Below are 27,236 nucleotides of genomic sequence, written 5' to 3' on the forward strand. Positions count from 1 at the left end.
ATCCGCTCACATTTCATGCCTGGTCTTGAAAGTCTTGATGGTGTGTCACCATTCCACTAGATGGCAGTGTTGCTTACTGAGTGTCAATGGCTGTTTTTTTCCCTAAATGGAGTCATGTTTTTTCTTTTTTCTCCCCAAAATACAATAAACTGCCTTCTTGTCTACACCATTCCTGTGTAAGTGCTTCATATCAAGTTAAGGTTGTACTAGAGGAATTAAGAAGAGCTCTATTTGTGGTCAAAGCAAGCTAACCAGTTGACCTTAAAGGTCACAGAGAAAGGAAATGCAAGCTGCACCTGTGAGTCAAAGCTCTTTGCACCTGCAGTTGTAAGCCCCTTGAGTGTTGAGACTACTGATTTCAGGGAAGGGAAGGGAAGGGAAGAAGACACAATGGCCTTAGTCATTTCTCCCTTGTGCAGAGTTGTTAAGAGAGACAGTGTATTTTCTACCCTTCTCAATGTCACATCAGTTTTTACACAGTTGACCTTTAACAGAAAAGAAGCTGGGCTGGGAAATAAAGTAAAACTTAGCTGTTTCAAGTCGTCTTTCTGAGTAAAGCTTTGTTTTCACTTAGTTCCGAGTATAGTATTTAAATAGACTTATAATGAAGCAAGGTGCTTTCATCAATTGCTTCCCCCTGCTTGGTTACTGATAAAAGTATTTCATGATCTTTTTTCTCTAAAAGCTACAGCACCTTCAACAGGGGCTTCTAGTGGCTAAAGTGACCTACTATGTTTGTGCAGATGCCTAAGTACCCCCCAAATAAGCTTTTTTCCAGTGCACCCATGTTGCAGCTGGAAGCTGGTGGACTGAGCTAGGGTTGTCCAGGCTGAGTTGTGCTGCCTAGGAGTCCACTGAGCACAACCCTGGGCTCGCAATTGACTTGAAACAACCAGGATGCTCACTAAGTCACAACTTATCAAAGATAGAAAATCATGAATTGGCAGAAGGAAGTTCACACTGTGTCCATGCTAAGATCTAAGTGAAAAAATGCACCCAGGATCATTAAGGGAATATTACCGCAATATAAAATTCAACAGCCTGCCTTTTTGCAAGTAGTGGATGATGAGACAATAGCTGGGCAACAGTGAACAGCACAAGAAAAACAATTTCATATCTACCGTAGCTATATAGGTGTTCATATGTTTTGCTGCTTACCTTTATCAATTCTAATACATTTGTATTGTCTGTCTTCTATGTAGGAGTTGATTCTAACTTCTTTTTAGTTGTCACTTGCTTTTTAAAATTTTATTTTAAAATGAACTTTTATTTTGGAATAATGTTAGATTTCAAGAAACCTTGCAAAGATAGTACAGAGAGTTCCTGTATACCCTTAACCCCCTAACGTTATCTTGCATGGAAGCCACGGTATGTTTGTCTAAACTAAGAAATTAACATCAGTACACTACTATTAAGTAAGCTACTGACTATTGCAATTTTGCCCATTTTTCCGTTAATGACCTTTTTTCTGTTCTAGGAGCCAATTCAGCATACCACATCCCATTTAGTTGCTTACTTTTTAAATTGTTAGTGTTTACTGACACAGTACCATTATTTATCTTTTCCTTCCAACTTTTTTATTGTAAAAAGCACATGAAATTTACCATCTTAACCATTTTTAGGTGTTCAGTTCAGTGGTATTCCGTACATTCATATTGTGCAACCATCACCACTATCCATTTTTACTCTTTTCATTTTGCAAAACTGAAACTCTGTACCTGTTAAACACTAACTCCCCATTCCCTCTTCGCCCCCAGCCCCTGGCAATCACTGTTCTACTTCCTATGAATTTGGCGCTTCTAGGTAACTCATATAAGTTAGAATCCTACAATATTTGTCCTTTTGTGACTGGCTTATTTCACTTAGCACAATGATCTCAAGGTTCATCCATATTGTAGCATGTGTCAGCATTTCTTCCTTTTTTTTTGGCTGTGCTGCGCGGCATGTGGGATCTTAGTTCCCCAACCAGGGATCGAACCCACAGCGCCTGCAGTGGAAGCAGGGAGTCTTAACTGCTGGACCACCAGGGAAGTCCCTCTTCCCTTTTTAAAGTTGAGTAATATTCCATTGTATGTATTTTGCTTATCCATTCATCTGCCAATGGACACCTGGGTTACTTCCACCTTTTTGTTATTGAGAATAATAACAAAATGCTGCTATGAACATGGGTGTACAAATAATCTGTTTGAGTCACTGTTTTCACTTCTTTCGGGTATATACCCAGAAGTGGAATTGCTGGATCAGATGGTAATTCTATGTTTAATTTTTTGAGGAATTGCCATATTGTTTTCCACAGTGGCTGCACCATTTTACATTCCCACCAATGGTGCACAAGGGTTCCAATTTCTCCATATCCTCCCTAACACTTGTAATTTTGTATTTGTCTTGATAGTAGCCATTCAGTGGATATGAGGTGGTTTTGCGTTTCCTTGATGATTTGTTTTTACAGTACAATTTGTACAGCATTGGGTTTCATTTACTAGTAACTTGCACTTTATAGCTTGCTATCTATATTGATATCAATGAATTGGAATCAGTGTCCACTGATACCAAAGTACTTCTTTTTAGTTATGAAATTTCATACTTTTGGAAAATTAGGAGAATATTATTACATAACTGGAACTTAAGATTTCCCTCTGGATTTTAGAGTCAATATGCTGTATTCACATGAATTAAATACTAGTGTATTTTTGATGCAAAGCCATTTAAAAATTACTTTCAGTAAGTGTAAAATGAAAAGTAAAGATCCCCTTTCTCCACCCCCAAATAAATGAGCATGTGAAACTGGAATGTCTTATTACAGACCTGCATTTCTTAAATTCTGGAAAATAATTAAGAACAGGTAGAATGCCCAAATGCTGTTTTCTTATATCCTGTTCAGGAGTCAACACAGAATATGGGTTTTAAATGCCTTTGAACCCTCAACACTTTTCAAATGGTAGAGTTGTGGTGTTTGAGAATACATTGGCCGTCATTTTTATACTCAGCAGAACAAAAAAGTTTTCCCTGCCTTTGATTTTGCCACCTTGTTTTTATTATTTATTATTTATAAGGTGGCTGTGACTGATCATAAAGCCCTACTGGTTTTGGCATGTTTGTTATAGAAAAAGTAGAAAATACCGACAGGTGTAAAGAAGAAAATGCAAGTAGGTTTTACCTGTATCATAATCTTAGAGCACCACTGTTAACGTTTTGGTATATGCCCTTCTAGACTTTTTTACATCCATATATGTACCCACACATACACATTTACAAATTAACATGAAAATTTTTGACAATAAAAAGATACTTTTATTCTTGCGAGATAAATCATGTGAAACTCATAGACACCTATTTTCTAAATCAAAAATTGACAAAGGATGGAAGACATTTTCTATCATTTAGTGCTTGAGAGCAAGATTCTTGTTTAAAGGATTAAACCAGAGGCCTGGGGATAAAAGGATGTTTTTGAGGATGCTGATAAATATTATAACTATTTTAAATATAAATTTATTTATTTTATCGTTTTTGGCTGCCTTGAGCCTCCGTTGCTGTGTGCAGGCCTTCTCTAGTTGCGGCAAGCGGGGTCTACTCTTCGTCGCGGTGTGCGGGCTTCTCATGGCGGTGGCTTCTCTTGTTGCGGAGCACGGGCTCTAGGCACGCAGGCTTCAGTAGTTGTCGTTCTCCGGCTCTAGAGCGCAGGCTCAGTAGTTGTGGCGAACGGGCTTAGTTGCTCCGCGGCATGTGGGATCTTCCCCGATCAGGGATCGAACCTGTGTCCCCTTCATTGGCAGGCAGATTCTTAATCACTGCGCCACCAGAGAAGCCCCACAACTATTTATAAATAATATAAATATTACATTAAAACCATCAGATGAGCAACAGAGCAGTACAGTTGGCCATTTCTGAAGAGGATGTCTAATTTTGCCACTGACAAAGTAATTTTGCATTACACAAAGTAATTTTGCATAACACATTTTTAAAAAGTTATTTAAAAAAAATTTCAGGCATTGAGATGTATTTCATTAAATGTAAAGGATTGCAAGGAAATCTCTAGAGTTCACAATTATATTTTCATTAGAAAAGACAGTTATTCATAATTTCACCATGAAAACCTAACACTTCAATGTATTTCCTTTCTGTTTTAATACAAGTGCATATAACATATATTACTTCATATTTGGCTTTTTTTGGATATAAAGTGATTTCCTTGTGTTTCTATTGTACAGTCTTTATTAATACCCATTTAAATAGCTGTATAACCCACGAAATGGATGTAGCATAGTTCACATAACCATTTCCTTAATGGTGAACTCAAGTTGGATCTTTTCCTACCGCCCCCCACCCCTTCTTTCTGTATTTATATGTAATGCTGCTGCAGTAAATATTTTGCTGCACAAACTTTTTTACTTCTGAGCATTTTTTTCTCCTTATATAAATTTGGCCATGTTTACTGACCTAGGGGTCTGAATATCTTTACGGTTCTTCTTCCGCTTTCCCTTCCTCTTCTTCCTTTTCATCTTCTTCTTCTTTTAAAACCCTTTTTATTACAGAAAATTCCAAGCTCATGAAAAAGAAGAAAACAGATAACAATAACCCCTGCTCAGGCTGCAGCAAGTATCAACACATGACCAGTTTGTTTCACCCAGATTCCTGCCACTCCTTGGTCCCCGTTATTTCCACGTAAATCCCAGACATCATATTTCAGGTTTGCAAATATATATCTGCAAAAGATAAGGACTCTTTAAAAAGAGCCATACTGCAATTGTCACCCCTAAAAAACCTAACCATTAAACATCCAGCGACTACATTGCTGCAGTTGTCCTATCATTTTTAAAATAGTTTGTTTGAATTCAGATCCAAATAAAGTCGCTACATTGTAATTGGTGGATGTGTTTGGAGAGCCCTTCAGCCTCTTTCCTCGCTGCTGTCTCGGAGAGGGGCGAGGGAGAGCGCGTTTCCGCCTGCGTCTTGCACGCTTCGGGATTGTGACCCCCGCTGCGCTCGGTGCCCGGGTTTCCACTCGGGCAGCCGCCGCCGGGAGGTGGGCGCGGTTCCCACCGCCCGCGCGCTGGACTCAGAGCAGCCAAGCGGGGCACCGCAGGTGAGGCGCGGGCGGCCGGGGAGGACCCCGCGGGGCCGGGCGCAGGGACGCGGGCGGGCGCAGCTCAGGCGCTGGGGTCGCGCGGGGGCCAGGAGCTCGACGCGGGCCCGGTGCAGGAAAGGGGCACAAGGTGTGCGTGGGGCGGCGGGTGACAGACAAAGGAGAGGGGGCAAATGGCGGATTCAGCGGCTTTAAGGGCTCGCGGGGGCGACGGCGTCATGGGAGGGGGTGGGGAGGAAATTTCCAAGACAGGGATCCGAAGGCACTTAATAATAGTAAGAAGAAGAAAATGATAATACCAGGAGCAACAACAATAGCATCAGTAATAAGAATAGCTACTATTCATCGAGTGTTTATATGTCCCACGCTGGGCTCAGGTTTTTTAACGTATTTTACATATAAGGAAAGTTCTTTGCATAGTTTACATATTTTATCTCATGGCTGTTGCGAGCAAGAAATGAGAGTATTCAGGAAGAGCATAGTACTGACTCTGCATTGCATAAATTGATGAACTTTAAAAATGTTTATACAGTCTTTCGGAGGGAGGTACTATTGGCATCCCCATGGGACAGAGGAGGAAATGCAAGCTCAGAGAGGTCAAGGAATTTGTTGAAGAGCACACAGCTAGTAATGGGTGGTTTAAATGAAAACGGGGGCTTCTATCCCTGAGGTGGCACCTCCCACCTGGCGTTTTAGATTCAGAGTTACTGAGCAGAGGCTGGAGAGCAGAGCCAGTATGTGCTTGGAATCATTTAGGTCTGGGTTTGGGACCTGGCCCTGCCACCTACCAGCTGTGTGACCTCGGGCAGGTCACTGGACCTTTTAGAACCCGTTTCCTCGTCTGTGAAATAGAAATAACAGTAATATTTGCCTCAAAGATTCTGCAAGGACTGAGAGAGGCAGTGTGCATAGAGGGGCACGTGCTTTGTTCTCTCTCATTCAACGGTTGCTACAATTATGATTACTAGGGAGTCCCGCCATTTGCTTGCTCTGTGACCTCTGCATGTCCACTGAACTCATCTCTGAGACCAAGTAAAGTAAACCTTCAGGGCTGGTGGATTGGGTAAATGAATTGGTCCGGCAGATGGAAGATGCCCAGTGAGACCAGCATCCTCCCGTCTCTTCTTTTATCACAGAATCCCAGGCCTTCCATTTTGCTCTCCTGAGACTAAAAGAGAGGAAGGGGAATGACTGTCCAGAGTCTCGCTATCAGTGACAGAGCTGGGACCGGCACTTAGGCCTCATGCCTGTAGTCCAGAGAGCTCCTATTCCCTTGAGTTCTACAACCCTTGTGAGCCGGGCAGTTCTAATGCCATGGTTTGAAATAAAATCCAAATCCAGTTCAAATAGCCTGTTCAAATTCTACAAACCAGACAAGTTAGCCCACTTTGCATTCATAGTAATGAAAATAGTCTTGTGGGGTTTTTTTGTTTTGTTTTTTTATTATTATTATTATTTTTCGCGGTATGCGGGCCTCTTACTGTTGTGGCCTCTCCCGTGGCGGAGCACAGGCTCCGGACGTGCAGGCTCAGCGGCCATGGCTCACGGGCCCAGCCGCTCCGCGGCACGTGGGATCTTCCCGGACCGGCTCACGAACCCGTGTCCCCTGCATCAGCAGGCGGACTCTCAACCACTGCGCTACCAGGGAAGCCCTTGTGTTTCTTTTGATTTTTGTTTCTGGGAGAAAATCTCCAAGATAGTGTCTGTAGGTCCGTATGTATGTGTCCATGATTCAGACCTTAAATGGAGATGCTTTGCAGACAGTAAAACTTCATGTACTTTTGAATTGTTGGTTTGTGTCTGGGATGGGATGCCCCAGCGTTGGGGGAACCTCCTAGCATCTTTGCAAGTTTCATGGAAGATGAAATGTCTCTCATCCCTTGGGTGACCAGCTCATCCTGTTTTGCCTGCACCTTTCTGGGTTTTAAAGCTGAGTCCTCCCTGCTCATCCAAAAGCACGAAGTTTTTTAGGAAACCATGTTCATTTCAGGTTTGTGGTTATTGTTGCTGGTTTCATTTTGAGTTCCTTCAAAGCAGTCCTTGGTTGCCTGATTTTCACCCATCTGCTGGGAGAGGGCCTTTAGGTGGGAAGAGGGGCGGGCTGCGTGGAGAAAACTATCGACCCCCAAATCGCCGTTGCCCAGCTCAGTCCTTTTAATCCTCTTGGCTGAGCTCCTGAAAGAGAGTGACCCGAAGGGCTTTTAATTAAAACCAAATCCCATCCTGGCGATGGGCTGGGATGGGCTGGGGTTTCGTTGGAACGAAGACTTTATGTGCAGCAGAAAGTGGGGCATCTGTTTCAGTAATTGTAAACCCCTTGTATAGTTAATAGGGAGACTGTAGCAATAAGCACAAGAAGCCTCATTGTCTGGGAAACTGGAGAATTGTGAATGAGGCCAATGCCCCAGGGCAGCTGACCAAAGGGAAGGGAGAAAAAAGGGCCAAAGGTTCCCCAAAGTCCCCAAACCAGTAAGAGTTATTATGAGAGTTGAACATACCAGCCTGCGGGGTGGGATTGATGGAGCAGAATGTGTCTACAAAGTGCTTTGGGATCAGGTTCGCTCAAAACCTGTTAGAATGCGCTGCTTTTGGTGTCTGGAGGTTTCAAAAGTTTCAGTTTGTTTTTGCCCTGGGCGGTCAAGTGAGCATACCTGTTTCCAAAGTTGGTTGAGAAGTCCCCTTGGGGGATAAAGAATCTATTTGCATAACAAGCCAGGCAATAGCAGGGGAATCTGTATTAGAGGGTGCTGGGGCGCCTATAATCTCAAGAAACCATGGGTGTGCATTATGGTGCAAGTTCCCAAGGGGGTGGCATCCTGTGACTGAAGTGAGCCTGGGAGTCAGGCACCACCCTCACCTGTTTTCCTACCAGTCCTCTGGCCACTCCTCTCAGCCCCCTTTCCCAGTTCCTCCTTATCTCTCCACTTTCTTTTATGAAAAAACACAGTATCTCTCTCTTTTTTTTAATTTTTAAATTTTATTTATTTATTTATTTTTGGCTGTGTTGGGTCTTCATTGCCGCTCGCGGGCTTTCTCTAGTTGCAGCGAGCGGGGGCTACTCTTCGTTGCAGCGCACAGGCTTCTCATTGCGGCGGCTTCTCTTGTTGTGGAGCACGGGCTGTAGTCACACAGGCTTCAGTAGTTGCAGCTCTTGGGCTCAGTAGTTGTGGCTCGCGGGTTCTAGAGCACAGGCTCAGTAATTGTGCATGGACTTAGTTGCTCCGCAGCATGTGGGATCTTCCCGGACCAGGGCTTGAACCCGTGTCCCCGGCATTGGCAGGTGGGTTCTTAACCACTGCACCACCAGGGAGGCCCCAAAAAACAGTCTTTTTTGTTTTGCTTTTTCTTTAAAAAAATCATTTATGTGGAAAATTTCAAGCCCATATAAAGGTAGACACAAGAATATAATGGGCCTTATGTACCCATCACCCAGCTTCAGCTGTCAACTTGTTTCATCCATCCCTATTTCCTCCCTCCTGTATTATGTTGAAGCCATCTCAAATGTCACATTTCTTCTGTAAATATGTGAGTGTAGCTCTAAAAGTGGGCTTGGCAAACTTATTCAGTAAAGGAACAGAGAGTAAATATTTTCGGCTTCGTGGGCCACACAGCCTCTGCTGCAACTTCCCAGCTCTGCCGTTGTAGTGTGCAAGCCGCCGTAGACGCTCCTTAAATGAGTGAAATGGCTGTAGTCCAATAAAACTGTATTTATGGACACTAACGTTTAAATTTCAAACATGAAATTTTCACGTGTCAAGGAATGCCGTTCTTTTGATTTTTCGAAACTTTAAAAACGTAAAAACCATTTTTAGCTCACGAGCCACACAGAACCAGGTAGCCTTTGAATTTGGCCCTTGGCTTGTAGTGTGCGAGCCCCTTGTAGGAGGTCATCGAGAGGACATGACCGCCTGTTGACCCTGGAGCTGGACTTGGGAATCAGAGCCTCCTCACCCCTCCCCCGTCCTTGGACCGTACATTCTGCTCACTATTCCCACAGTGGGAGCGTTTTCAAGGACGCAGCCTTGAGAGAGCAGTGTGTTGTTGAGACGGTCTGGACAGTATACATGACTGAGCTCCCTTAAGGCCTCTATAAACTTTCTATATTCTGGGGGGCGGGGGTGGGGATCTTGCGGCCCTTCAAGACAAGCTTACTGTATAGCACAGGGAACTCTACTCAGTATTCTGTAATAACCTTTATGAGAAAAGAATCTGAAAAAGAGTGGCTATATGTGTATGTATAACTGAATCACTTGGCTGTACACCTGAAACTAACACAACATTGTAAATCAACTCTACAATATAAAATAAAAATTAAATTAACAAAACAAAACAAAAAATCGCTCATTAAAATATGTAACGGCAACAACAACAAAGACCGGCATTGTAAGTAGGTTTCCTTGCTTATTAAACCTGTCCCCCACCAATCTTCCTCAGTCTCCCCTTACCCTCCCTGTATGGGGGCCAGCGTGTGAACCAACATCCCTCCTTTAAAAGATAAGTACTCCTTTAAAAATATAACCACATTTCTGTTATCAACAGTATTTCTTTAAAATCTTAAGATAACCACTCGAGGTGCAAATTTCCCCAGTTGTCCCACAGTCTTTGTTTTTTAAGGTTTGCTTGAATCAAGATGCAAATAGAGTCTGTATGCTACAAGTAATTGTTATATCTCTTAAGTTTTTCAAGTTCCTCCGTGTGTGTGTGTGTGTCTGTGTCTATTTCTGTCTGTCTCTTTGCAGTATATTTGCTGAAGAAACTAGGTGGTTTCTTCCGGGGAGTCTCCTACAGTTTTGAGTTTGCTGGTTGCACCTGGTCTACCTAACATTTTAACAAAGGAATGCTTGGGTCTCAGTCCTTGAAACTTACCCACGTCTCCCTACGCTCACTTTCTTGGTGATCTCATCCAGTGTCCTGGGTTCAAGTATATGCTGACTGCTCTGCATAGATAGCTCCAGTCTGGAGCTCTCCCCTAACTGCAGGCTCAAACACCAAACTGCCTACTTGCTTTCTCCACTCGAACAATAGTCTTCTCAAGCTTAGCTTGTCCACATCTGAGCTCCAGGGCCTCTCCCCCAAACCTGCAACTCCTACGGTTTTTCCCATTTCCCACCTCTCTAGATGCTCAGGCCCAAATCCTTGGAGGTTCTGTGACTTCTCTGTCTTTTATTCCTCACATTCGGTCTATCGGCTGCACCTTCAAAATACCCCCAACCACATCTCACCGCCCTTACTGCCATCGGTGACTAAGTCATCATCATTATCATCTCTTACTGCTCTCTCTGCTTTAGCTGTTGCCCCCCTTCAGGTTATTCTCAACACAGCAGTTGGTTTTATGGAGCCAGTTTTTTAAAAGTCAGAGCACAGCTCTTACTCTTGTGCTAATATCACTTCAGTGGCTCCCATCTCCCTCCAAGTAAAAGTCAAGTTGCTAATGATGACTTAACCTCATCTACTGCTCTCATCCTCTTGTGATTTATTGCATATGTAAATTGCATTCCTAATGTCAAGGCCTTTGCACTTCTGATTCCCTTTTTCTGGCACATTCTTTCTCCAGACTTTCCCATGAGTTGAATTTTGAAAACATCAGTCTGGCTTATTTGTTTATTTAATAAACCCATATGTAGAGCTTTCTTCATGCCAAGCATTGTTCTAAGTGATTTACTTCATTAACTCATTTTATCCTCATATGACACTATGAGGTAGGTACCATTTATTAAACCGCATCTTACAGGTGAGGCAATGGAAGCACAGAGAGATTCAGTAACTTGTCCAACATCACACAGCTACTAAGTAGCAGAGATGAGATTCAATCCAGGCAGTCCTGCTCCACAGTCCATGCTTCTCCTTTCTCTTTTGAAATCAGCTTCTGTGAGGTATAATTTATATTACAATAAAATGCGTCCATTTAAAGTGTAGAGTTTGATGAGATTCAATAAAGGTATGTACCTGTGTAACAACCACCAAAATCAAGGTATAGAAATGTCGCCCCCAAAGTTCCCTTGTGTTCTTTTGCAGTAAATTCCTCCCACTGCACCCAGTAGAGTCCCAGGCAACTTATTTGTTTTCTGTCACTGTAGATTATTTTGCCTATCATGGAGTTTCCTATAAATGAAATCATGCCATATGTACTCTTTTGTGATTGGCTTCTTTTGTTTGGCATAATGTGTTTGAGGTTCATCCGTGTTGGTGCATAAATCAGTTTATTCCTTTTCCTGAGTCTTTTTTTTATCTTCCATGTCTCTCCTTTACATGTTTATCCTTTTCTCTACTTTCCTGAACTTACAGAATATATTTATAATAGTCATCCGGTCTACTGATTTGATCTTCTGTGTCATTTCTGGATCTCTTTCTGTGGACTGGGTTTTTTCCTATGGTAACCAGCCATATATTCAATTTTTAATTGGATGCTGGACATTTTGGATTCACATTTCTGGATTTTGTGACACTCCTTTAAATATTGTTGGGTTTTGTTCTAGGATGCAGTCTAGTTATTTAGAATCAACTTGATTCTTCCAAGACTTGCTTTTAAGCTTTGTTAGGGTAGGTCCAGGGCAGACTTTAGGGCTAATTCAGCCTATTACTGAGGCAGTACTTCACTGAGAACTGTCCTTGATGCTCCGTGTATTTGGAGGTTTTCCACTGGTAGTTGGGAATTATTCTCCACCCTGGATGAACTCCAGGGATTGCTCTGCTTATTACTGGTGGTTCTTTCTTCAGCTTCAGGTGGTTTCTTACATGTATAGGCATAGACAGACCAATATTCAGCCAAAGACTCAAGGGACCCTTGTTCAAATCTCTAGAACTTTCTCTCTGTGCAAATCCCTCCTCAAGTAGTCTTCCCTGTGGATTCTAGTTGCCTTGATTTCCCTAAACCCCTACTCTGTCTCCTCAGCTCTGTTGGGATTCTCCTTCTGGTGCTGTGGTCTAGAGACCCCAGGCAGCGAGCAGGGGCACTTACAGAAAAACCTCAGCTTTCCCTCCTAAGTAAGGAAAACCCCAGTTCTCCCCCTCCTTCTTTGTTCTCTTCCTATAAGCCTTTTACCTGTGTGTCTCCTTTACTACTCACTCAAGACACTCAACACAGAACACATCACTTCTGACCCTCCTGGTCACCAAACGTGTGGAGGATTTTCCTTACGCCAAGTGATTCTGTGACACCAGCTGGGTGTCCTACAATTCAACTTAACTCTGACACTGTCTACCTGGAGGTAGCCTCAGGTCCCACAGGTTAAGGGCTCAGTCCCTCAAGACTTCTCCCATCCCACTTCAGACACCAATCTCAAGTAGCAGGTCTCCAAGTTACCCACAACTTCTGTCTGATTTGGCTACAAATCAAGGTTCCCATGACCACCTCCTCGGGTTCAATTAATTTGCTAGAGCAGCTCACAGAACTCAGGGAAACATTTACTTACATTTACCAGTTTATTAAAGGATATGATAAAAGGAGCAGATGAATAGCCAGATGAGGAGACACATAAGATGAGGTCTGGGAGGGTCTCAGGTCTCAGGAGCATCTGTCCCCAGGGAGTTGGGGTGTGTCACCCCCCTGATGTGAATGTGTTCGTCAACCTGGAAGCACCCTGAAACCCCTATTATTGGAGGCTTCCTCACATAGGCATAATTAGTTATTAACTCCATTCTCAGCCCTCTCCCCTCTCTGGAAGATGGGAGGGTGGGGCTGAAAATCCCAAGCTTCTAATCATGGCTTGGTCTCTCTGGTGACCAGTCTCCATCCAAGAGCCCACCCAGAGTTGCCTCGTTAGAACAAGAGGGCTTCCCTGGTGACGCAATGGTTGAGAGTCTGCCTGCCGATGCAGGGGACACGGGTTCGTGCCCCGGTCCGGGAAGATCCCACATGCCGCGGAGCGGCTGGGCCCGTGAGCCATGGCCGCTGAGCCTGCGCGTCCGGAGCCTGTGCTCCGCAACGGGAGAGGCCACAGCAGTGAGAGGCCCGCGTACCGCAAAAAAAAAAAAAAAAAAAAAAAGAACAAGAGGTACTCCTAGTGCTCTTTTAAAAAAAATTTTTATTGGGGTATAGTTGATTTATAATGTTGTGTTAGTTTCAGGTGTATAACAAAGTGAATCTGTTATACATATACATATATCCGCTCTTTTTTAGATTCTTTTCCCATGTAGGCCATTACAGAGTATTGAGTAGAATTCCCTGTGCTATACAGTAGACTCTTATTAGTTATCTATTTTATGTATAGTAGTGTGTAAATGTCAGTCCCAGTCTTCCAGTTTATCCCTCCCTCACCTTATCCCCTGGTAACCATAAGTTTATGTTCTACATCTGTAACTCTATTTGTTTTGTTTTTTTTAAAATTTATTTTTGGCTGCGTTGTGTCTTCGTTGCTGCCTCTAGTTGTGGTGAGCAGTGGCTACTCTTTGTTGTGGTGCGCGGGCTTCTCATTGCGGTGACTTCCCTTGCTGTGGAGCATGGGCTCTAGGTGCGCGGGCTTCAGTAGTTGTGGCACGTGGGCTCAGTAGTTGTGGCTCATGGGCTCTAGAGGGCAGGCTCAGTAGTTATGGCTCACGGGCTTAGTTGCTCTGTGGCATATGGGATCTTCCTGGACCAGGGCTCGAACCCGTGTCCCCTGCGTTGGCAGGCAGATTCTTAACCACTGTGCTACCAGGGAAGTCCCTCTATTTCTGTTTTGTAGATAAGTTCATTTGTAACCTTCTTTTGTAGAGTCCACGTATAAGCGATATCATATGATATTTGTCTTTCTCTCTCTGACTTACTTCACTCAGTATGACAATTTCTAGGTCCATCCATGTTGCTCCAAATGGCATTATTTCATTCTTTTTTATGGCTCAGTAATATTCCATTGCATGTATGTACCACATCTTCTTTATCCTTTTCTTTGTTGATGGACATTTAGGTTGCATCCATGTCCTGGCTATTGTGAAGAGTGCTGCTAGGAACATTGGGGTGCGTGTATATTTTCAAATTATGGTTTTCTCTGGATATATGTCCAGGAGTGGGATTGCTGGATCATATAGTAGCTCTATTTTTAGTTTTTTAAGGAAGCTTCATACTGTTCTCCAGAGTGGCTGTACCACTCCTAGTACTCTTATCACTTAAGAATTTACAAGGGTTTAGGAGCCCTGTGTCAGTGATGGGTCAAAAACCAAATATTAGAACAAGAGATCCTCCTAGTGCTCTTATCATTTAGGAAATTACAAGGGACTTAGGGGCCCTGTTCCAGGAACTGGGGGCAGAAACCAATATATATTTTCTATTATCTCACAGTTTCCCTTCTCTCAGGGATCTCAGTCTTGTCCTACCTGTTGTCCAATGTCTGAAAACCTTTGTTTCATGTTTTGTTTGTTTTCTAATTGTTTAAGGCGAGAGAGTTTATCTACTGCCAATTACTCCATCATAGCTGGAAGCAGAAGTCCAACTCATTCCTTATTTATTGATGAATGGTATTCCACTGAATAGATATACCGTATTTGTTTCACTTTTCATCTATTGTTGAACATTTGAGTTGTTTCCAATTTTCGGAATGGAACTCTACAAACCTTTGTATGGACGTATGTTTTAACTACTCCTGGGTAAATACCTAGGGGCAGAATTCCTGGATCATAGAGTATTGTATACTTAACTTTATAAGGCACGGCCAAACGGTTTTCCAGAGTGGCCGTATCAGCAACGTATAAGAGTTCATGCTGCGCCCCATCATCCTCAACACTTGGTGTTGTTAGTCTTTTAACTTTTAGCCATTCTAGTGTGTATGTAGTGAATTTGTTACCACATCAGACTGGGGTCCGCTTGCCTGCACGCAGCAAAGCCAATCTATTGACCCTGGGTTTTGGTGAAGGAAAGTGCAGCAGTTATTGCAGGGCACCAAGCAAGGAGTCCAGGGAGCTAGTGCTCAAAAGGCCCCCCAATCCCCAAAGTCTTTCAGGGAAAGTTTTTTCAAGACAGGGTGAAGGAGGGGGGTTTGGGGTGTGTGATCAGCTCATGGACATGCTTCTGATTGGTTGGTGGTAATTGGGAGTCGACATCATTAACCTTCTGGTTATAACCGGTCTGTGGCCTACGTGCTTGTGGGCAACATGAGTTTACTTCTTCCACCTGGTGGGGGTTTCAGTATCTGCAAAACAGCTCAAAAGACGTGGCTCAGAATATTATACACAGTCCTGGAGGAGGAGCTAAAGGTCCTTGACTTTAATGGCTAAAGTATTATTATTTTGTCTTGCTTGACTGTTTTCCTTTTTATGCGTTTTCTCACTTCCCTGGTTAAATTTATTCTTTGGAACTTGGGGAAGGCCTAGGAGGCTAAAGTCTTTGTATAGACAAGAGGCAGGCGGAAGGGAGTGTGGGTCTGTTTTGGGAAGGCTCCATACGGTACGGCTCAGTTACAGGACCTCATAAGGGTTCAGTTTGCATGTTCCTGGTAACTAATGATGTTGATACGCTTTTATGTGCTTATTGGCCATAAATGTATTTTTTTTTTTTTTTGCGGTACGCGGGCCTCTCACTGCTGCGGCCTCTCCTGTTGCGGAGCACAGGCTCCGGACGCGCAGGCTCAGCGGCCACGGCTCACGGGCCCAGCCGCTCCGCGGCATGTGGGATCTTCCCGGACCGGGGCACGAACCTGTGTCCCCTGCATTGGCAGGCGGACACTCAACCACTGTGCCACCAGGGAAGCCCAAATGTATATTTTTTTTTAAAATGAAGTTTAAGTTTATATTTTTTCCCTATTGGCTTGTTTATCTTCTACTTACTGAATTGTTAGAGTTCTTTTCATATTCTAGATATAAGTCCTTTGTCAGATATAACAGAATCCATGCTTTTAACTGCTGCTTTTTGTCTGATTGAGGGGAATGAGAGGTAGATGTCAGAATATAAACAGGCCATTGTAGAGTGAGGAGAGAGATGATTGTGTCTTATACTAGCATAGGGTTTAGATGGAGCAAAGTGGATGGAATTTAAAATTAAAAAAAAAAAACACCTCAAGGAATTCTGGGTCTATTTTTTCCCCTTTTGTCTTCTGAATGTTCCTAAATATATTTACAGATACAACCTGAATCAAACCTGAATTTTTCTTTGCTTGAATTAACTACAGGGAGAATGTCTCAGGAACCTAGGACATACTCTCTTTTGCTGTTCCTTTTTCTGAGCCATGGAGTGGCAAGTCATGGAGTTCCAGATTCCCGGCAGGGTAAGTCCTGAGGGAGGAATCATCTGCCATGGTTTCCACACATCTTAGGGAATGGAGTGGGGTTAGATCAGTTTAGGTACATGATGCCGCAAAGTGTTTAGGGATGTGTGTGTGTGCCTGTGTGTGTGTGTACCCACGTAAGTGTAGAATTTTCGGGATCATTCTGAAAGGGTTTTTCAAACCAAGGTTTTTTCACACTGGCACATATGCTCACTAGTATAATTAAAATTCACTAAAAATTTCCTTCACGAGTAACCTTTTCGGGGGCTCTTTTCTTAATACATATTTGTATTTTTGAGGGTCATCCAGTTCAGTTCTATTTATACATTCAATGGCTTTGTTGCAGATTTGCCTCCTTTGTTGCAAAAAATGGCGGTGAGTATCCATTTGATTTTAAACAACATCCCCTGTACTGGAGCTGCCAACTTTTGGATGTTATACTCGACATTATCTCTTTGCCTTTTAGGAAGAAATAATAGATGGAAGCTACCTGAATGGTAATGTCCCTGCTGTCCCTGCTTGTTGCTTCTAAGAATTTCAAACAGAATGTGCCTATGATCTCTCTGGCATGATTCCTTTTTAAGTTGTCTTTTCATTTTATTTCCATTGTAGCCTTGCTGGATCTCATACAGTTTCAAAGGTAACTCATCCTAAAGGGGAGGGGAAGGGGTGGAATAGATTTTTAATAAAAATTCTTAATGGAAGTCTCTTAACTATAAAAAGTAAAATGTACTCATTACAAAAAATATCACCCAATGAACAAGTGTTTTATAATAGATACATTCGTTCAACACAATTTTGGCCCCCTCTGCTCTAGCACAAGAGCTAACATTTACTGACTACTTACTAGGTAGCAGGTACTATTCTAAGTGCTTTTATGCATAGAAACACATGTCATCTTCCCAAGCCTCCCCCTCCTCCCACCCAAGTAGGCCCTATTGTTACCCCATTGGACAGAATAATGAAACTGAGGCCCAGGGAGGTGATTTAAGGTCACACAGCTGGGAAATGGTGGAGCTGGGGTGTGTATCCGGCAGCCTGGCTCCAGGACTCACTGTTACTTTGCTCTCACTGTCACTTTATATTCTGTGTACAGGCTGGTGTTAGATACCAGGGATGTGGAGCAGGGCACTAGATAGTCTTATGGAAAGACAAATATGAACAGATAATTCTAATATAACAAGTACTATGAAGGAGAAATGGGAGCCTTGGGGCCCCATGACAGGAGCCCTTAATTATATTAAAGTAGAAGGTCCCCATAAACAGTCTTCTCCCTAAGGTAACTCCAGTTGATAGTTTTGGATACATTCTTTCAGGCTAAAATTTTTTATCTATCTATCTGTCTATCCATCTATCTATGTATCTGTAAAAAATGTGACTATAAAAGTCCTTCTAACCGTTTAAGGCAGGAAGATTTATCTACTGCCAATTATTCCATCACAGCTGAAAGCAAAAGTCCACCTCACTCCCTTTGACTGGATGAGTGGCATTCCATTCCATACCATCTGTTCAACATTTCACCTGCTGTTGGATATTTGAGTTGTTTCCAATTTTTGGCTGTTATGAATGAAGTTGTGCATTTTCTATGTGTTGGTCAACGTTTTAAGCACTTTACATGTGTGAACAAATTTAATTCTCACAGTTGTTCTCTGTATTACATAGAAAGGGAAACCGAGGCACAGGAAAATTCAGTAAACTGCCTAAGGCCATACAGTTCAGTGGTAGAGCCAGGATTCAAACCCAGGTTTCGAGTCTACAGTCCTAACTGTGCTATTTCAGCCTCTCATGGTATACAAGGCATCTGTTTTTTAAACTTGATATAGTCAGGACACCTTTCCAAGTCAATCTGTTTGGATTATTAATCTGAGTGGATTGTTATGGGATTTAGAATACAGCACACAGCTTCAAATTGATCATTGTCTTTGAGAGACTGGTATGCAGGCTGATTCCTGGAATTGGAAACTCCCCCTCACTGTGCCGAGGAAACACATCTCCTACCTCTAAGCACAGAGTTCCTAGCATCCCGGCCCATCTTCATTGTCCTTTCTGAACCTCGGTCCCCTGATCACTCAGCTAGTAGGGGAACTGCTCATCCTAGGCGAGCCTGTCACCATGACCTTCTCCTGTCTGTCTTCAACTGAAGCTCCCATGTGTGGACGGCAGACCTGTCCCACAGAGTCGTGGCCTATCTGAATTCACGGAACGTTGCCTTCACCATCCCCAGCCTGCAGGTGTGTATCTGAGACCCGTCCCTATGTTCCCCTCTCAGTGCTCAGGGGTTGCAAACTCAGGGGCCAGGTAAGTCAGAGAAGTGGGCTAGGTGGAGAGCTAGTCTTCACTTCCACAAAGGAACGTGTTCTGTCCAGTGTTTTTTGAAACATGATTTAAGCTCCTTTGTCTCTCTTTCATTTTTCCACTTTTGATGGAGACATGGTGTATTAGAGCAGCAGTCCCCAACCTTTTTGGCACCAGGGACCGGTTTCATGGAAGACAGTTTTTCCATGGGTTGGGATTGAGGGGATGGTTTCGGGATGATTCAAGTGCATTGCATTTATCGTGCACTTTATTTCTGTTATTATTACATTGTAATATATAATGAAGTAAGTATAGAACTCACCATAATGTTGACAGGAGGCGGAGCTCAGGCGGTAATGCGAGTGATGGGGAGCGGCTTGCCCGCCGCTCACCTCCTGCTGTGCGACTTGGTTCCTGTCGGGCCACAGATCGGTAGTGGTCCAAGGTCACGCACTGGTATCAGAGTATGGGCTGAGCTACTCTAACAAAGAGACCATAGATTGCAGCAGCTCGAACAATTTAGTTTATTTCTATCTCATATAATAGTCCAGGGCTAGGTGGGAGGTCCAGAGAGGAGAGACAGCTCTACTTCAAAAGGCCATCGAGGGGCCTGGGTTCCTTCTGTCTTGTTGCTTTGTCATCATCTAAGGAGTGGTTGCCCACATGATTGAAACAGCACATCCATTCTCCAACCCAGAGAGGGTGTGGTGGGAAAGAGGAAGTGAAGGCTGAATAGCTTCTCTTTAAGATGTGACCTGCAAGTTGCACACTTCTTCCTGCTCACGTTTCATTGGCTCACAGTCCACAGTCACATCTTACTGCAGAGGAGCAAGATGAGAGACCATGTACCCAGCTAAAACTTATGGGATTCTGTTCCTAAAATAATTACAAGAGAGTGGACCTTTGGGTATAATTATCAGTCTCTCAATCATGGGTCCAAGAAATATTTTTCTTCCCTTTTAACTCTACTAGAAGAAAAACAGTAGCACAAACATGTAAATGGATGGCAGTGGATATTTGCCTTGGGGAACAATAGGGCCTGGTGGGGACTGCGGTGAATTGGCCAGCACATGCCTCATTAGCATAATCGGTAGCCCAGGGCGTTTTGTTTTGCCTTTACTGATACACTGTGAATAGCACAGAAAATTGAGACAACATTCTTTCAGATTTCAAAGACTATTATTTGATTCAGCAAAGAAGTCATGTCATTGACGAATGAAGTTCTGACATACGTCTTCTTTTGTTTCGGTTTTTACTTACCTTATAGTGAAGATGAAAGTGTCAACCAACATTCATGTGAGAACGACACTCAGAAGCCTGGTTGTTATCCATTTACCAGGACACCCGCTAGGTGGAGGTGGCTGGTGGCCTCATGGCATCTGCTTTCTTCGCCATGTTCATCTGTGCAATCTAAAGAGAAGTGATGCCTGCCCTTTCTCTCTAGCAGTAGGGTTTCTCATAAAATGTGTATATTTTAACCTGATTAGGAGCTATACTACCTCTCTTCCTATTTGTATATTCATTTAGTATCTACTTATCCAGGCTCTATTCTCTGCCAGGCACAGTTCTAGACACTGGAGACTCAGGAGAACAGGCGGTCACATTAGTACCCACGTGGGCCTTTCATTCTAAGGGGAGAGACATTGAGTAAACAATCATTCAACTCATTCAGGGCAGAGAATAATGGCTGGCACTTACTGAGAACACTTTACATCATCATTTACTCCTCATGACCTAGGATTAATTCTTACTTACATAGTAAGTTTGACTGTTGTTCCTACCTTTCAGCTGAGAAAACTGAGACCCAGAGATACTGTTGCCCATTTATCAAATAAAAATACAGGTGTCCCAGTTAAATTTGACTTGCAGATGATCAACGAATACATTTTTTTAGTGTAAGTATGTCCCATGCAATATTTGGGATATACTTATGCTAAAAAATTATTCGTTTATCTGCAAGTCAAATTTAACTGGGCATCTTGTATTTCATCTAACCATCCTAGTTAAGGAACTTGCCCGAGGCCGTACAACTAGTAAGTGGCAAGGTGGGGATTTGCACAAAGGTTATCTGGTGCTAGAGCTCACCTTTTGTCCATGATGTCACACTATGCTGCCTTTCTAGAGCACCCCTATTTAAGGAAGATTTAGAAAAGAATTCCCCAGATAGCAGAGGAAATCTCTTTCAGGAGAGGCTGCTGGCCTCTGCCCCTCACCCTGGAGGGGGTGCCACGGGGAGTTCATGCTGCCTGAATTTTGCTCCTGTGCTGGGGGCTTGGAGCATGGGAGAGGGTTTGAGCAGTGCCCATCTGGAAGTAGTAAAGTTTCCGGGTAGAGGCCAGCTTCCCTGGACTTGAAACCTCAATCACCTGCAGGGACCAGGCAGGCCATGGGGAAATCAGCTACCTAGAGGGTGGTGAGCCAGAAGAGTAATTACAGGGAGCAGCTGTCCCTCCGCCTGTTGATTATTACACAGAAGGGGATGTATGCCCAGCGTTGCCACATCTTTGTGGTTTCCAAGAAAAGTTGGAAATTTGGATTTTTGTGAGGAATTCCATGAATTTTAAATGTTAGCAGCTCATAAAAAATTTTGGAGCCAATTCAACCAAACATGTGCAGGCTGCCAGCTTGCGGTCTGCAGGGAATTAGGTGGCCTGGCTGGGCTGCTGGCCGTGGTGCTGACCATGTGCTCCTGTCCTGTCCTCACTGACTCTCCTAACGTTCCATATCCAGGCAGTCATGGAACACCACCTGGAACAATGTTTGTACCAGCCCTGGAAACTGCTGGAGGACCTGAGGGGAACCGACGCTCAGCAATTCCGCACTGCCATGAAATGTCTCTTAGAAGACAAGAAGGACCGCTTGGTGAGGCTCTCTTGGCATCCTGGGAGCAGAGGACATCCAGGGCCAGTTGGTGTTTGTCGAGTTGAATGGAATTGAGCCTCACTCAGGCCTGGGCCCTTCTTTATCTCTTCCTCCCTCCTTCTCCTTCTGCAAACTCCCTGGGACCTAGGTTTCCTCTCTTACTTTCTCCAAAGTTCAGATGAAGAGCCTTATGAGTCATATGCTTATGAGCACTAAGAAATGAGGGGTACAGAGGAGTCCCAGTAGTTTGGCTTCATAAACATCCATGAATGATTACTGTGCACCGGGAGACACTGGATTCAGAGATGAAAGACTGTCTCTGCCCTCAAGGAGCTTCTGGTCCAGGGAGACCAAAAAACAGGGACAGAAAATTTCCACAAAATGAGGTTGGTAATGTAAGAGCAAAGAAAAGGCCTCTGAGACCCAGAGAACCCTTGGAATCAGAAAGGTGAGGTGTAGAGGTGGTTTTTTTTTCAGAGGCAGTTGAGTGTGGAGCAATGTTTTCCAAAGGGTATTGAACCATTTAAACATTTTAATAATCATAAACTTATTTTAATGTCTGTTATTAAAATGCACATCAAAACTGTGAGTTTGGTGGAGATGTAATGTTTCCTTTTGAAATGAATTTAAGTTTTAAAAAGAGTTTAAAGTAAAAATATGAACTAAATAATAGTAAAGGCAATGCAAAGATATGGCAAAAATGAGGATGGTGGTCTTTGAAAATGATACTGATCTGTGTTTACTGTGTGTCGGGTATTATTTCCAGGGAACGATCAGCAAGCCGTTTCTGTAAAGGGCCGGAGAGTAAATATTTTAGGCTTTGCAGGCCGTACAATCTCTGTCACAACTACTCACCTCTGCCGCTGTAGCATCAAAGCAGCCGTAGACGGCAGGTCAATGCATGGGTGTGGATGTGTTCCAATTAAACTTTATTTGCAGAAACAGAAAGTGGGTCAGATTTGATCTGTGGGCCATATTTGCCAACACCATTCTAAGGGTTTAACAAACCTGGACCTATTGAATTGTCTCCAGGACCTTCTGAAATGAGGATAAATAGACTCTTACCATTTCAATATTCAGATGAGGAAACAGGCTTGGAGAGGTTGAGTAAGTAACCTCGGGTCACACAGCTTGAAAGTGGCAGATCTGAGGTGAGAACCTGGGCTCCTGACTCTAGCTGTGAGCCCTCTGGCATCTGGTGAAGCCCGTGGACTCCATCTCAGAATAATGTGTTAAAATACAATGGATGACAAAGGAAGCCGATTCTGTTGAAATACATTTATCAAAATACATAAGACAAAGTTAAGGGTACAGTAATTTATGTGCTTCTGTAACACATCCAATAACAAGATTTAGTGGTGGGGCTAATAGTTTCTGTAATTTTGAGGCAGTGTTGAGTGTAAGTGAGATTTCAAGACATTTGCAGCAATGGTAGTGAGTTATGAAAGTTTGTGATTTCTAGTGATGACACATCAAAGGTTCTCCTGCCACCTTGCTGGCTTGCTGCCTACGTTCATCCCTGAAGGAGATGCCAGGGACCAATTCCATGGCAGTGAAAAGGAGGATGCAGTTTCCCCCCAGTGTTCACAGATGCCCTAATACCATCCGCAGACCCCTGCCCAATAACCCCTAAGTTACACTCTTAGCCGCTGCACTGTTTGGCCCCAACCGGGAATGACGTAAGTTAGGAAACACATGGACATGGTGAGAGGTGTGGGCTTGGACTCCGTACACTTGTTTCAGATCCCAGCTTTGTGCAGGTTTGGCCTGGTTAACTAGTCTCTCTTTTGTTCTCATCACCTGTAATATTGAGTTAATTATAGCATGTAATGTTTGCTGAGTGTTCACTAGGTACCGGGCACTCTCCATTCATTATCTCCTTCAATTCTTATCTAGATCTAGGAGGTAGGCACTGATTTTATCTTCATTCAAGAGGAAGAAACTGAGACTTAAAAAAGATAAGTGATTTGCTCAGGGACACACACATGTAAGTGGAGGGCCTGGCATCTGAACCTAGGAATGTCTGACCCGCAGACCCATGGGGCTTAACCTATAGGACTGTTGGGAGAATTACAGGAGGTGATGCATGCTTGCTCCATGCTGACACAGTGCCTGGAGTGTAGTCCATAGGCAGTAAATTGTGGTTGTTGTTTTTGGAGGGTGTGTTGGGTGAAGGACAGAGTTGCGTCCAGTCTGATTGTACCTACACCCTGTCAGTATTCCTGGGGTCTGTGGTTCAAAAGATTCATTCATTCGTTCATCCTAACAGGCTATTTCTCAATGTCTTCTAGGTACCAGGCATCCCACTAGGCACATGGCTTGGGCCCCAGCACTTTCCTGGCTCAACCTCAGCTACACACTGGAATCAGATGCCAGGGCTCCACCAGAGACCAGTTAAACCAGGCTCTATACAGTGGTGCTGGGGATCACCTCCCTAGTGATTCTGATGTGTAGCCAAGATTGAGATCCACTGGCTTGGAGGAAAGATAGGCCCATAAGCATCTCTAATGCATCATGGAGTTTGGTTCAAGATGCTGTTGGGAGCCCAGAGTGGAGGGAGATTTGGATTGACTTAAGTAGGACATCAGAGAAGACTTCACCAATGAAATGACAACTGAGCTTGGCCTTAAAGGATCAGCTGGATTTCTCTGGGAGAAGGAGGTGGAGAGGGGATGCCAGTTAGAGCAAGGGCCTGGGGTGTGACAGTTATGGTGTATCTGGAGAATGACAAGGTGCCTAGTGTGGGTGAAGCAGGTGAAGGCCTTGACTTTGTTCTTTAGATGATGGAAAGGTCTAGAAGATTTGACATAGCAGCATGGTGTTTAACAGTGGTCCTGAATTTCCCCACTGCTGCTAAGTGTGGTCTCTCCCAGTGTTTCCAAATCAAGAGGCAGCTCTCAAGACAAGCCTAACTTCTATAATTCCTGTAGGAGCTGGATGACATCACTGTTGACTTGGGAGAGATTCGGAAACAAGCCTTGCAGAGCCCGGGCGTGAACCGCAGCCTGTTTCTCATCACGCTGGAGAGGTGTTTCCAGGTGCTGAACCCCCTGGAGTGTGTGGAGATCCTGGGCAGGGTGCTAAGGGGCTCCTCAGGCCACTTTCTCCAGCCGGATATCACGGAGAGGCTCCCCCGGGACCTGCGTGAAGATGCCTTCAAGAACCTGTGAGTGACCCCCTGCCCCCCCAGAGTCTGTCCTGAGAAGTCAAGGAGGTAACGCATGAGGGAGGGGAGAAGGCAGGTGGGGACAGGTTAATATTCGAGGTCAGTTTAGAGATGGTTTGATGAAAACAGAGTCTCCCAAATTTTAGTCATTCTGGTATCATCCTCACAATTTTTCCATACCTATATACCACCTGTATTATTATTAGTTCGTGTTTTTTAAAAATAGATTCATTCTATTTACTTAAAATATCTATTTTAAAAGTAAATATGGGACTTCCCTGGTGGCACAGTGGTTAAGAATCCGCCTGCCAATGCAGGAGACACGGGTCCGATCTCTGGTCCGGGAAGATCCCACATGCCGCGGAGCAGCTAAGCCTGTATCCCACAACTACTGGGCCTGTGCTCTAGAGCCCGCGAGCCACAACTACTGAGCCCACGTGCTGCAACTACTGAAGCCCACGTGCCTGTGCTCTGCAACAAGAGGAGCCACTGCAATGAGAATCTTGTGCACCACAGCAACGAGTAGCCCCTGCTCGCCGCAACTAGAGAAAGCCCGCACACAGCAACGAAGACCCAATGCAGCCAAAAATAAATAAATGAATTTATTTTAAAAAAAGTAAATATGATACACACTACTGTATATAAAAAAGATAACTAACAAGGACTTACTGTATAGCACAGGGTACTATACTCAATATTTTGTAACAACCTATAAGGGAAAAGAATCTGAAAAACATAGGTACATATGTATGTATAACAATCACTTTGCTGTACACCTGAAACTAACACAACATTGTAAATAAACTATACTTCATAAAAAATAAGTAAATAAATTTTAAAAAGTAAAGGGCTTCCCTGGTGACGCAGTGGTTGAGAGTCTGCCTGCCGATGCAGGGGACACGGGTTTGTGCCCCGGTCTGGGAAGATCCCACTTGCCGTGGAGCGGCTAGGCCCGTGAGCCATGGCCGCTGAACCTGTGCGTCCGGAGCCTGTGCTCCGCAACGGGAGAGGCCACAACAGTGAGAGGCCCGCGTACCGCAAAAAAAAAAAAAAGTAAATATGGTATAATTACTGTAAATGGGAAACCAGTATCATTTGTCTTAAGTAATCATAAAAATAAATACAGTATAAAAAACAACCCAGTGTCATTAAATCCTAGCTAGATATGTTGTTCTGAGCCTAGGACCTGTTCCCTTGGTTAAAAAAGGAGCTGAGTGTGTGTTGAAGACTCTCTAGCACTAAAGTGAGACTTCCACCTTGAGAGTCAGCAGGACGGACAGACACAGTTGGATCCAGAAGCTCAAATTACATCATCAGGAACATCGCTGGCTTTTTCTCTCTCAGCTCTGCCCTCCTCTGTGTTGGCCTCACTCCCAGGCGGGCTCTCTCCACGAGGGAGCATGGGCACAGTTCCAGGTAGAGTCCTAGACCTGATTCTCATTGGTCCACACTGGGTCATGTGCCCATTCTTCTTTTTTTTGGCTGCGTCACTCAGCATGTGGAATCTTAGTTCCTCAACCAGGAGGGATCGAACCCACGCCCCCTGCAGTGGAAGCGTGGAGTCCCAACCACTGGGCCACCAGTGAGGTCCCCATGTCCCCATTCTTGAGCCGGTCACTGTGGCCAATGGGATCTTATATGCTGAATGGCTTAGATGTGGGTCACAGTCCCACCCAAATGACATGGATCAAGATGGGGACATGGGGACTTCGCTGGTGGCCCAGACAAGTGTTGAGAAGAGGGAGGAGTGGACACTTGACAGTCAAAACTCACAGCTGGCCAGCACAAAACTTTATGTAAACCCTGACAAGAGCCTGGGAGAAGGTTACAAGCCTTACAGAGAGAAAGACAACAGATTAATACGGAGAGAACGTTGCCCGACACCAGATTCTCATCATGAGGTGGGAGTCCAGAATATGGCCCCATTTCCCGTTTCTTGATGAGCATCATTTAATCCAACCTCTTCTTTCGCAGATGAAGAAACTGAAGCCCAAAGAGAGGACAGCGTCCTTTGAAGTGACCCCCTGGGGCTTGACTTAATTTGAACTCAAGCCAGTTCTTCTGAATCTCAGTTTTTTTTGTTTTTTTTTTTTTGCGGTACGCGGGCCTCTTACTGTTGTGGCCTCTCCTGTTGCGGAGCACAGGCTCCGGACGTGCAGGCTCAGCGGCCATGGCTCACGGGCCCAGCCGCTCCGCAGCATGTGGGATCTTCCCAGACCGGGTCATGAACCCACGTCCCCTGCATCGGCAGGCGGACTCTCAACCACTGCGCCACCAGGGAAGCCCTGAACCTCAGTTTTGACCTTTTCCTACTCTACCCTCCCGTCCCCTTCTCCTTGTGAGGATGATGTCATTAAGCCCCACCCCCCATTCTTCAAATGAGGAGACTGAGGCACAGAGAGATTGTATAACTTGCTGTAGGTCAGACTGCTAGGGAATGATAGAGCCAGCATTTTTACAAATGGGCAAGCTTTCCCTTAAATAATGTAAACATCGTTTTTTCAGAATTATATCTATCTCCTGTCCCTTTCATGTCCTGTGCTGTTCTGAAAAACAAAACAACAACCCAAAAAAGACAGAGAGAGAGAAAGAAGAAGAGGAAGAATAAGAACCAGGAGAAGAGGAGAAAGGGGGAAAAAAAAACAACCAAGGAGAA

The 27,236-nt window shown here is 44.1% G+C and overlaps 1 protein-coding gene across 1 annotated transcript in view; it reads left to right on the forward strand.

The window, feature by feature from the left end:
• The first annotated feature begins 4,918 nt into the window (after nt 1-4,918).
• OTOA (otoancorin) overlaps nt 4,919-27,236 on the forward strand; it is a 71,146-nt gene continuing 48,828 nt past the window's right edge. Inside the window, exons 1-8 of the mRNA XM_004268569.3 lie at nt 4,919-5,083; nt 16,162-16,257; nt 16,604-16,632; nt 16,724-16,754; nt 16,870-16,897; nt 18,401-18,488; nt 21,283-21,414; nt 24,345-24,580. Of these exons, the coding sequence (XP_004268617.1) occupies nt 16,167-16,257; nt 16,604-16,632; nt 16,724-16,754; nt 16,870-16,897; nt 18,401-18,488; nt 21,283-21,414; nt 24,345-24,580 (635 nt within the window). The 5' untranslated portion in view covers nt 4,919-5,083; nt 16,162-16,166. The remainder of the gene's footprint in view (nt 5,084-16,161; nt 16,258-16,603; nt 16,633-16,723; nt 16,755-16,869; nt 16,898-18,400; nt 18,489-21,282; nt 21,415-24,344; nt 24,581-27,236) is intronic.

This window comes from Orcinus orca, chromosome 16 (genome assembly GCF_937001465.1).
Source record: "Orcinus orca chromosome 16, mOrcOrc1.1, whole genome shotgun sequence".
Lineage (NCBI taxonomy): Eukaryota > Metazoa > Chordata > Mammalia > Artiodactyla > Delphinidae > Orcinus > Orcinus orca.